The 12,762-nt window shown below is 35.4% G+C and overlaps 2 protein-coding genes across 2 annotated transcripts; both read right to left on the bottom strand.

Moving 5' to 3' along the window:
* Positions 1-660: 660 nt before the first annotated feature.
* LOC130966283 (uncharacterized) lies at positions 661-3,377 on the bottom strand. The gene is given in 10 exon segments (XM_057891071.1): positions 661-1,028; positions 1,030-1,087; positions 1,302-1,358; positions 1,530-1,602; positions 1,699-1,767; positions 1,982-2,060; positions 2,194-2,245; positions 2,247-2,290; positions 2,379-2,574; positions 3,123-3,377. Coding segments are annotated over 9 exon segments (669 nt in total). The 5' UTR covers positions 2,568-2,574; positions 3,123-3,377; the 3' UTR covers positions 661-980.
* Positions 3,378-3,980: 603 nt separating this feature from the next.
* On the bottom strand, positions 3,981-8,218 carry LOC130960346 (glutamyl-tRNA(Gln) amidotransferase subunit A, chloroplastic/mitochondrial). Its single transcript, XM_057885732.1, has 10 exons — positions 7,550-8,218; positions 6,761-7,072; positions 6,403-6,582; positions 6,201-6,295; positions 5,984-6,059; positions 5,765-5,842; positions 5,447-5,540; positions 5,306-5,355; positions 4,944-5,057; positions 3,981-4,500 (listed from the first exon to the last, which is right to left on the bottom strand). Exons 1-10 carry the CDS (start codon positions 8,081-8,083, stop codon positions 4,408-4,410), a joined length of 1,626 nt encoding a protein of 541 aa, XP_057741715.1. The 5' UTR covers positions 8,084-8,218; the 3' UTR covers positions 3,981-4,407.
* Positions 8,219-12,762: the final 4,544 nt, after the last annotated feature.

Here is a 12,762-nt window from a genome sequence, read left to right as displayed (position 1 = left end):
CTCCACTTCGATATATTTTAGGAAACAAAATAATTTGGACACAAGACAAGTACCTCAAGTAGTTCCCTATATCTATTCTATAGATGTATATATATAGAGAGATATTTATGCGTGTCATATGACAAATGTGATGACTGATGAGGCCGATTCAATGACTTCAGGCAACAGAAACATGTTGACATTAAAAAAAAAAAAGTCGAGTTTAGGGATTACATGCTGATTAAGATATGTTTAAGCATCAGGTAAGTCACAAAAACATTTATATTTTCTTGAGGGTGTCCAAGTCTTCAACACTTACAAGAGTGCAACAGCAATAACATGGTTGTTGGATACTTGATGAAATGAAATGAACTGGTATAACCTAGTTATTCAAAAAGTCAATACTAAACCCTTATACCAGATATTCCTGACAGGACAATATTGGTAACATTTCAAATAACTTTCTTAAACATTTTCACTTTCATTCAATGTGCTTAGGCACATAACTTTTCTCTCATACACATCAAGGAACTCACCTGCCTAAGGCAGAGTCACTGCATGCCATGCCTTCAGCATGAAAGGGAAGGATCGCATATATGATGAGTTCATGTAACATCCATTGTGTCCTTCCTTCCGTTTCTTTTTATCAGTCACTTTCACTTTTTGGTACAATAATGTATCTGGATACAAAAAGTGTACATCATTGAATAAATGTATAGGATACAAATTGGTTACACAAACTTTCTGCCCATGATATTCTTATGCATCTCCCTTCATAAGTAAATATTTTTTTCCATTTGTTTTGCAGCTAGATCATAAACTCATTCGGTATGAAGATGCTAATTTCATTTATGTAAGAAACAGATTACATCAACTACCATGCATGCCTCGATGCAACTTATGCAATAAATACAACAAAGAAAAGTAAGCCATTTTTCTTAGCGTTAAGATAGCTGAAACTAACATTACAGTTTAAAAGCAAATAATGATCCATAGCATTGCTATCTCTCACATAATTTGCTCCTAAAACATCCTTCTGATGGATTTGGGATCTTTTGATGTTGAACCAATTCCAGAAGTACTTCCAGTCCTTGTAATGCTTGTTGAACTGCAGAACAATAAGCAATGGAAGATTGTTTAGAAAAATAAAAGGAGAACAAAAAAGGGAGTGAGGATTAAGATAATTATTTTGGAAGCAATAACTAAACTGTTAGCTCCTGTAAAAGTATTACAAACACTACAAATTAGGTAGATGTATAGCCAAAAAACAAAGAAAAATTCTTAGAAAAAGTTTCTAACCAAAAAGTTGCTGTCATATATACCTACTAGTCCTCTGGAAAGTATTCTTCTTCATCACTGCAAGATTTTTCATCTCATGACTGTAAAAGAAGAAAAGACAAAGGGGTCTATATTTATAAGATAAAATTATACAACAAAACAACCATAATTATATTACTAATTTATTTTGCCCAACTAATGATCATTGATATGACCAAAAGAAATTATTATAAACCTTAAGGCCCCTGCTTCCATCCACCATTATAAGTTACCTCTTTAGAAATTCTATTTTTGACTTCTTCATTATGTTGCTCTTCAAGTTTGACACATTGTAACCAGGTCCATCTACAACAGATCCTCAAAGATTAAACAACATTTAAAAGTGCAACCTGATGAAACATAAATAAAATATAAAGCACAATAGTAGAGTGAACTAGTTACCTCCCCAGAATCTTTTTTTACTCGAAGGTGGAGTTTTAGTGCACAGCTGTACTTGCCTACTCTGTTTTTCTACAGAATTCCAATACATTGTTCATCAAGCTAACAGTTAACATGTATGTTTATCAAGTCATATTAGCATTTTGTTTGGATAAAACAAACATGTATGTTAAAAGGTTGAGAAAGATTCAAATCAGGTAGACAAAAGGATATTCACGTTCAGCAAAGCAGGAAAGGCAAGGAAAACTAAAACAAGTAGCCAATAATGCACACACTAGGAACATACTTGCATCTTCTTTCTTGTACAGATTCCTGATTCGATTAGATACTTCCTTCTCAGCCTCGGCTATTTCTTTCTGTTTTGCCTGCAGAGAGTTAACGTAGTGAGCGCAGCTAACAATTTTTATCGAATACACCCTATTCATCTAAAATATAACCGAGTCGAACCAAAAAGAATTATGATAAAGGAATCAAAGAATGACCAAGTAAAAAATTCACCTCGTACAACTGCTTCCATTTAAATGACAAATTACTTCCTTGAATTTCCTCTCATCCCTTTCCATAACTTATCAGTCACCGGACTCAAATCAGCTCCCTGCATAGCATATTGGGCAAATTAGACAAACCATTTCACCTGGTGATAGCTCCATACATAGTTGACAAAAACGAGAACCTTAACTTACTTCGCTTGCCTTCTCCACATGAATCAACTGATCAACCGTGCAGTGTGGCAAAATTCGCTCGAGCAGGTGTAGATCGACACAACCAACGTTTCCAAGGTATCTTATATTATCTATTATTTTCTGAACACATAGATCAACCAGGGATGGAAGTTTCCGCGCCGGTAATTGAACTTCGCCTCTTCTCATCATAATGACACTGATAACCAAGAAAACAGTAAGACTATAAGCATTCAAACTAATCATGAAAACCAATAGAAACTAACCTCTCATGTTCTCTTCCTCATATAACATCCTTCTCTTCTTGTTAATGAAAATTTACTTCTATTAGAAAAATATTGTAGATTCATATATACATGCATAGAATTGGATTCTCTCAATTGAAAAACTCACTTGATGACGTCAAAGATAAATTTTCAAGACAGCCATAGCATACATGCATACATAATTGAAAAAAAGATGAGAACTGAATCCGGTTCCATTAAGAAATTCACATTTCTATTAATTCATATCATTGCCCTTAATAAACAGATGATCAGTGGAATTATTCATAGTTCCACAATTTTGGCTAATAAATCAGCGGGGAAAAATAAAAAGAGAGAGAATTGTTATTTCCTTCTCGATTTTTTTTCGAATACAAATTTCGAAAGAACATTAATTAACAAGGATGGATCACAGATAAAGTAGATCATCAAAAACAGGATTCCAATTCATGAAAGATACAACGAGATTTGGCTAAATGCTTACATAATCGATCGAATCTAGACGCGATCCGAACGAAGGTGGATCAACGAATAAGGTACGGGAACCTCGTCGCCAAATCGAAGGACCAACGAGGAGGGAGAGAAAGAGAGGAATCGGAACGCGCAGAGAGGAGGATTCCAGGGAGCGTGAACTTCACGCGGTGTTTTGGGTGAGCTGAGGATGCTAACGTGCGCCGTTGGTGAGTCTTAACTCCTAACTCAAACGCACAAAAGGCATAGTTTATATTATAGTCTTTTAGATGAACTTTATTGGGATAAGGTTGGGTTGGGTTTGGTTTGTTGGATGCTCGTGATATGAATAAGATTTCATTCAATTGTTGCATTAATTTTTAGATTTTCATTGAAGTATATTGAATGTAGGTCTTTTTTCCCTTTAATTATATAATTTGTGATAAAATTAGCTAATATGTGTATAAAATTATCGATTTGAAAGGTTTTTATAAAAAAATATAATATTTAAATTTTTAATAGATTTATGTATTTATTAAAATAAAATAATTATTTTTTTAACTAATAATAATCTTAATATTATTATTAAAAAGCACATGTTAAATAAATCTTTTATGATAAGATAGATTTTTAATTTAAAACATTATGACATTATGTTACCCTAAAAAGAATTAAGTATCTACCAACTTCACCAATGGTGGTTACAAATTTTTCTCATTCAAGGCATAGTATCCAAGCAAATTTAAAATAAGTTTCTGGTTACAAATTTTTCTCATTCAAGACATAGTATCCAAGCAAATTTAAAAATAAGTAGAAACTTAGATGAAGTTAACTTCATGTAAACTTAATAGTTAAGAGTCGTTAAATAATTTGATAGGATTAAATTATTATCTAACAGTTCTTAATTATCAACTTCACATGAAGTTAACTTGCACCTGAATTTCTACTTTAAAAATTTCTTAATACTTCTTAATGCGAAAAAGTTACATTAACCAAAATTTTTGGAAAGTGCTAAACAACCATTTGCTTCTTTACACATAAATCAACCTAACACAGTTTTACATTGACCAAATTATAGCTGTTAGGGGTCTTTCATCGAAAATGCTGGTGACACCCCATTCACCATATCAAAAGCTAACTAAACGAATCTCACATTGCTACTGTCAAAATCATATTCCTTAAGTTACTAATTTGAATCATTGAATGCCACCAGCATATAGTACTGAATTGCCTCGGAAAAAAAAATACTTCAACCACCATATTGTCATGAATTAATGTAACTTTTTATGGATCACCGAAAGGTAGAAGGATCATTTATACTAGCTTGCAATGTCTTCAGCTATAATTGGTGGAACAAATCTGCAATTTTCAAGCGTCTGCTCAAAGATATGTCCCACTCTCAGAAGCTCTTCCTGCAAGACCATATAAAGGATGGGGATCCTATTATTCATTCACAAGAATAAAATTCGACTTGTCTCTTTAGAACTGATAAAGCAAAGACACTGCAGTTTTTTTCTTATTTTCGGACAAGACCCAAGTCAAACACACAAATTTCTTATTTGTAATTAGCTTTCTGGAAACACATTGGATTTTATCTCAACAAAAATCATATTTGAAAGAGAAAAAAAACACAAATTTTAAAATGGGATAAATACTTGTGTCCCTTGATAATTGCATAGCAACAAGAAAACAATTCTGTTTTCCATTAAGCTACATGTAAGGAAACAATGAAAATGCATCAAATCATGATTCATGTCTATATGAAATGATGACTGATAACGGGAATAAAACTAAAGACAATATCCCTGATATCCATCAACAAGGAGTTGAGTGCAATAGATAGAAAAAGTCATACCTCACCAAATGCTGCACCAATCATTTGGAGACCAATAGGAAGCCCGGCAGTCCCACCCTCAACAAATCCACATGGTAAAACCAAGGCAGGTAGTCCAGCTAGGTTAACATTTACCTGTTGAGAGAGAGAGAGAGAGAGAGAGGAGGGGGGGGGGGGGGGCAAAGATTATGGTTAGTGACAGGTAAATGAATATTAAGTACCTAGAAATAGAAATTCAGACAATATCAAAGAGGATGAACTCTTAATTGGTGACTTTATTCCACTAGGCGATTCCTTTTCTCATACTAAGAATATTTGCCGGGTAAATGCTAATGTAATAAAAGTACGAGATGGAAATCAAACAATAACATTGAAATGCTTACAGTCATGATGTCTCCTGCATACATGGCCAAGGGATCATTTTTCTTTTCACCTTAAAAGGTCACAAGCAAATAGACAATTAATAATGCAGGCAATGAAATGCAATCGTAACGAAGCAATAAGATGCAAATGTAGATGCTTACCAATTTTATAAGCAGGTGAAGGAGCTGCTGGTGAAATCAGGATGTCATTTTGATTGAGTGCTTCTGTAAAGCTATTCCTAATTATGGTTCTCACCTGTGAAAATATAGTCATAAATATTTTTTCAAAGATTAACCTGCCTATGTAGATGAAATTTAGACATGAATGCAACAGAGAAAATAAATAAATAAATAAGAAAATCCATGAGCATATCTATCATACCACGTATCCCTATTTCATTGCTTTAGACTTTATAATACACAATGGGAAATGGACCAAATATAATAGTTATAGCAAAATGAATAATGCTTTAGCAGTACCTGCTGTGCACGTTTGTAGTATGCATCATAGTAACCAGCCGAAAGGGCATATGTCCCCATCAAAATTCTCATTTTGACCTGAAATATGCATTTAAAATTCATAGCCAGCTTTTAAGAGCAACAATGAACATTTTAGACCATCCCTTTTATAGACACATACAAAGCTGCCAAAAACCCGTATATCACCAAATTTGAAATCTAGGGAGTAAAAGGATGTACCTCAGAACCAAATCCATTAGCTCGGGAACTTCCATAAAGAGAGTCAAGCTCATCAGCATAAACTTGATTTCCATATCTAGATAATAGATTAGAAAAAGGAAAGAGGGAGGAGCAGGTGTCAAACCCGACAAAACAAGAATAAAGAGCATAGAAGAAAACATTGTGGAATGCGTGTGTTTTTATCTCGGAGGGAGGCCATGGAGCATTTAGCTATCACCTGATACCATCGTAGCGAGATAAGTTGGAAGATGATTCAGATGAAGCAAGGATATAGTAGGCTGGCAACCCAAGGGAAAAGGATGGAAGTGAGACCTGTACATTTAAGAGCAAATGAATGAAACATACTAAAAATATAATTGTGCTAACATAAACTTATAAAGAAGCTATAGGTACGAACTAAGTAAAATGATGAGAAGGACCTCATTTACAGAGCATCCTAATTCCTCAAAATGGGAAGCAGCAGAATGAATTGCAGAAATTACTCCAGCATCAACACCGTCACCAATGGTTTCACGGATCAGACCAACTCTCAGACCCTTCAAGGGCTTACTTTCAAAGGAACTAGCAGAGACAAAATGAGACAGAAAGTTGGGCACATCCTGAGAAATAAATTTAGGAATCTGCTTAATAACAAGAAATACATAAATAAACACTTGCAATGATTTCGGCAACTGCCCATCTTATAGACAAATTATGCCAATACCTTTGACAACTTCAGCTAACAACAGGAGATTAGATGGGCTATAACAATTATACCAAATACAAAAGAACTCTTACTTGATTACTTGAGGTGGCATCAAATCTATCATGACCAGCAATTGCATGAAGGAGAATCCCGGCATCAGCGACTGATGAACCAAAGCAACCAATAGTATCAAGTGAAGACGCATACGCCATAAGTCCAAATCTTGAGACACGCCCATAAGTTGGCTTCAAACCTATAACACCGCAAAAAGATGCTGGCTGTCTCACGCTTCCACCAGTATCACTTCCCAGTGATACCACACACTGCCTGGCAGAAACTGCAGCTGCCGATCCTCCAGATGATCCTCCTGGCACCCTAGAAAGATCCCATGGATTGGCTGTGACCTATTGAATGAACATACGCATCACCTGAGTAAACCAATCCCAGTTATAAATGGGCCATAGCAAGAACACTAGAATCCAGACAACATAAAGCTTAGCCAAATTACACCACATCCATGAGTACCAGCAATGCAACCATGGTCTTAGAACCATGTAGCAGGTGCATAGTATCTAAAGATCTCTCAATTCGAAAACCTCAAAAATAAAATTGAGCTTAATTTCTATCTGTGATGAAGTTATACTCACTATCTCAAAACGAAACAAAAGAAAATGGTTGAGGAAAAGTTACACAATTCATTTCACCCAAATTGGAAATAGAAAGAACAGACATAGACTTCGATCAGAACAATTAAAACATAATGCAATGCAATACAACACAATATAATTAAGTATGCTCAGCATGAAATTAACTATAAGCTAGTTCTAGAAATAACAGAATCGCAAATACTTGAAATTAAACATTAAAGAAAATTGAAGAACCTGAAATGCAGAACCTTCAGTGGTGCTACCCATACCGAACTCATCTAGATTGGTCTTTCCAACAACAATGGCGCCAAGCTCCTTCGCCCTCTTTACGGCGGTTGCGTCGAACGGCGGCCGGTACCCTTCGAGAATGCGTGACCCGCCGGTGGACGGCATATCAGCAGTACATATGTTGTCCTTGACGGCCACCAGCACTCCGGCGAGGGGACCAACATCCTCACCGGCGGCGATGCGGCGGTCGAGTGAGTCGGCTTGAGCGAGGAGGTCGGAGGGGTCAGGGAGGTGGAGGAAGGAGCGGAGGTGGGGCTCGGTGAGGTTGAGACGGTGGAGGTGGGAGCGGAGGAGGTCGGCGGCGGAGAATTGGCGGGAGAGAAGGGAGTGGCGAGTGGAGAGGATTTGGGAGTGGGGTGGAGGGGGTGAGGTACACGTGGCGGGTTGTGATTGGTTTAGGGTGATAGAGGCGTTGGTGGAGAATGGAAGGAAGCGAGGGAGGCGAGAGAGTGGACGTGGGGTTTGGAGTGACAATATCATGTTTCTTCCTTTCTTGTGAAGACTGAAGACTGAAGAAGATAACAAAGGGGATGGAGCAAGTGTGAGCACTACCACTGAGCACGGAGCAACTCTTATTTTTCAGATAGTCTCATTTTTCAGCTTAAAATTGGTATTTTTAATCCGGAGATGAAGATGATGTTTTAATATTGATATTTGAAGAATATTATAGGATTGTGAATGTGCAAAAAAAAATATATATATAGTGTATATTAGCCAAAATATTGACATATGTCTAATATGGACGCATTTTATGTGTTGTTAGAATTCTGCATATTGCAAGAATGATAACAAGTATTTAATATGTATTCTATATTTTGTATGTTGATTCTCTATTTATAGAATTTATTTATTTGTAATTATATTAAATAATTTTATTTTTAACATAAATATTAATATTTTTTTATATAAAAAAATTAACTAAATTTTGATTATTAATTTATTTGTTATTGTAATAATACAAAAAAAAGTTAAAAGATCAATAAAATTTATTTTTTTGATTAATATTTTAGTTATTAGTTCAATTTTTTTAGTTTATTAATTTAATAATATATTTTAAAATTTTGTTTATTAACTGCAAATTAAAAATTATAAATTCGGCTAATCTTTTAATATTTTTATGTTATAACATTTACAATTTAGATCCTCTAAATTGTGAATTTTTAATTTGGAGGATAAAGTGTAATTTTCTACCATTAAATGATTTTTTTCTCATATTTATTTTTTGTCTTATTACTTATGAAATAAATGGTGAGAGATCACACTTTACTCTTTAAAATAAAATTCAAAATTTAGAAAATCTAAATTCTAATATTTATATAGATATAGATATTTTTTAATTAATTGAAACTAGACGTAGAAATAAGTTTAGTAAATCAAGTTTAAATCCAGCTCAGAAAATTTAATTAAACTTATAATAGTGTAATTGTGTAAGCTCTTTCACCCTATACAACAACATTATAACACTATAATCTCCTTTCTGTGAAATATCCTCATGAGTTTAATTAATTGAAAAATGTTGTTGACACACTTCTCTTCCTACTTGAGCATATGGCTGTGTTCACTCTCATTGCTAACATGATTAACAAATGATATGAATAAAATACAATTTTCTACTTGCAAGAATTAGAGGAGCAACAATATCTATTCACAACAAGTATTAACACCAACACAATAATACCTAATAGTAGTGGAAAAAATCACATAAACAAGAAAATAGAAAATAAGTTAAAAAGATTTTTAACGTGGAAAACCTTTTCAATGAGAGAAGTAAAAACCACGAGTCACCAAAACCAGGATATAGCTTCACTATAATGAAAAAGAGGGTACAAGAGAGTCACAAATTATTGCACAAAACGTGCATAGAATAAGCCAAACAACCTAAGTTTCAAAGCTTACAAAACAAGAACAAGAAGATGAAAATACCACAAAAAATAGAGCTACTGTATGTGGCCAATATCTCCAGATACAGATATTGAATTTAAGATCCAAACGGTGAAAATAAAAAACCAAATGTGTAGAACACACTGTCCAAATTTAAGCTCGATCTAACGGTTAACGAATCTGCAGCAACCAATTTACAGAGACATTTTTGTGTATGTGAGAAAATAACTTTCTCTCTTCTCTTCTCTCTAGTGTTTGGTGTTCTCCTTCAAAAATGACCTCTTTCTCTCTCAAGCCTAACTCATCTCAACCACTTCAACTATTCATGGGCTTGGATACTAGTATTTGGATTTTTTCTCTACATAGGAAGGGAGCCCAAAAACCCAACAAATCTCTCCCTCACGACTATGTGGAGATAACTGCCAATCCGGCGATTAAGCAACAAACTTCAAACTTCCATCTTGGTAATGCCTTGGTCATCATATCAGAACCATTCTCATCAGTATGAACCTTTTCAAGTTTCAACAACTTAGCATCCAAAACATCACGTATCCAATGATACCTCACATCAATATGTTTGGATCGAGAATGAAAAGTAGAGTTTTTACCAAGATTATAGCACTTTGACTATCACAAAATAATGCATACCTCTCTTGAGTAAACCCGAGTTCCTTCAAGAATTTCTTCATCCAAAGCATTTCCTTGCACGCTTCGGTGACAGCAATAAACTCGGCCTCGCTAGTAGACAAAGCAACACATTTTTGCAATCTAGATTGCCAAGACACAGCTCCAACCACAAAGTTGATCAAGAAGCCTGAAATAGACCTTCTAGAGTCAATATCTCCTGCCATGTCTGAGTCAGTGTAACCAACTAGAATAGGCTTATCACTTCCATAACACAACTTCATGTTAGAAGTACCACGAAGATATCTCATTATCCATTTTACTGCATTCCAATGCTCTCTTCCTAGGTTTGTAACGAAACGGCTAACACAACCAACAACATGAGCTATATCCGGTCTTGTGCACACCATAGCATACATTAAACTATCCACGGCTGATGCATATGGGACTTTTTTCATGTCTTTCTTCTCTTCAACATTTGATGGACTTTGCTTGTAACTCAATTTGAAGTGTGTAACAAGAGGAGTAGTAACGGACTTTGCATTCTCCATTTGAAATCTGTGTAACATTGTCTCTATGTATTTCTCCTGTGACAACCAAAGTTTCTTCTCCTTTCTCTCACGCTCGATTCTTATACCAAGAATCTCTTTTGTCGGCTCAAGGTCCTTCATTGCAAATGACATTGCAAGTTGCTTCTTCAACATATCAATCATAGAAGCATTCTGACCAACAATAAGTATGTCATCAACATATATCAAAAGGATAATAAAATCATTACTAGCAAACTGTTTAACAAATGCACAATGATCAGAAGTAGTCTTCTTGTAGCCTTGTTCTACCATAACAGACTCGAACTTCTTGTACCATTGTCTTAGAGCTTACTTCAAGCCATACAAGCTCTTTTTCAGTTTGCAGACATGATCCTCTTTGCCTTTTACCATGAAACCTTCAAGTTGTTCCATGTAAATTTCATCCTTAAGATCACCATGAAGGAAAGAAGTTTTCACATCCATCTGCTCTATCTCTAAATCAAGACTTGCAGCCAAACTCAAAACAGTCCTAATAGAAGATCTTCTCACAACCGGTGAAAAAATTTCATTATAGTCAACTCCCTTTTTCTGTCTGTAGCCCTTGACCACCAATCTAGCCTTGTACCTTGGACACTGAGAATTTTCTTCATGCTTCAACCTATAAACCCACCTGTTCTGCAAAGCGTTCTTTCTTTTTGGCAACTTCACAAGCTCAAATATTTGATTATCATGCAAGAATTTTATTTCATCTTGCATTGCATCAAACCATTTCTTATTGTCGTCACCTTCCATAGCTTCCTCATAACATTCAGGTTCTCCCCCATCAGTCAAGGTCGCATATCCATCAGTAAATGTCACATACTCACTAGAAAGATACCTCATTGAAGGTCGTCGCTCTCTAGTAGGCCTCCTAGGATGGAAACCTGGTGGATCTTCAGGTAGCTCAGGTTGATTATCAGCATCATCATCAACTGGAGCATCAATCGGATCTTCCATCTCCTGGTCATCAGGAACCAAAGGCTCATTTTGCTACATATGCTCCTGATCTTGATTCTCTGCTAGTTTTGATGAAGGAAGAGGCTGAACTAGATCTACATCAGTCAAGTCACTGCTCTCTTGTGATTGACTCTTCTCTGCTTTATCAGTATCTTCAATGGTCTGGTCTTCAATAAACTCTACATCACGGCTTCTTACAAGCTTCTTTTCAACTGGATCATAAAGCCTGTAACCAAACTCATCTTAACCATATCCAATAAAAATGCATTGTCTTGTCTTCACATCCAACTTGGACTTTTCATCCTTTGGAACATGAACACATATTTTGCATCCAAAGACTCTCAAGTGACCATACGAGATATCTTTGCCTGACCAAACATGATCCGGAACATCATTGTCCAAAGCAATTGTAGGACTCAGATTAATCACATGAGCCGCTGTAAGTAGTGCTTCAGCCCAAAAGACTTTAGGTAGCTTAACTTCAGTAAACATACACCTAACTCTTTCAATCAGTGTTCTATGCATCCTTTCTGCCAAACCATTCAACTGAGGTATTTTAGGAGGTATCTTTTTATGCCTAATGCCTTGCTGCTTGCAATACACATCAAATGGTCTACAATACTCACCACCATTATCAGTGCGAATACATTTAAGCTTGTTACCTGTTTGCCTCTCAACCAAAGCTTGGAATTGTTTGAACTTTTCCAAAGCTTGGTTCTTTGTTTTCAAAGCATAAGTCCAAAGCTTTCTTGAATGATCATCAATAAAAGTAATAAATTAAATAGCTCCACTAAAAGACCGTACCTTCAAAGGACCACAAATATCGGAGTGCACAAGTTTCAAGAAGTCTGATTTTCTTGAAGGTTGATGCTTCTTGAAAGATAATCTTCTTTGTTTTTCAGCCATGCAATGAGAACATTTTTCCAACTCTGCATTCTTCAAATCGGAAAGAGCATCCTTTCGAGCCAAATAGCTAAGTCCTTTTTCACTAATATGACCAAGTCTTTTGTGCCACAAGTTACAAACTTCTTTACTTTCAATCGCATTCACACTACCTTTTGCAATCATGGCATACATCACATACAAACTTGAAGTACCTTTTTCTCGAGCCACCACTAAGTTGCCTTT

The sequence above is a fragment of the Arachis stenosperma genome, chromosome 1, assembly GCF_014773155.1.
Source record: "Arachis stenosperma cultivar V10309 chromosome 1, arast.V10309.gnm1.PFL2, whole genome shotgun sequence".
Lineage (NCBI taxonomy): Eukaryota > Viridiplantae > Streptophyta > Magnoliopsida > Fabales > Fabaceae > Arachis > Arachis stenosperma.
Note: the sequence above shows the minus strand (reverse complement) of the source record. Positions and strands in the feature narration are given on the sequence as shown.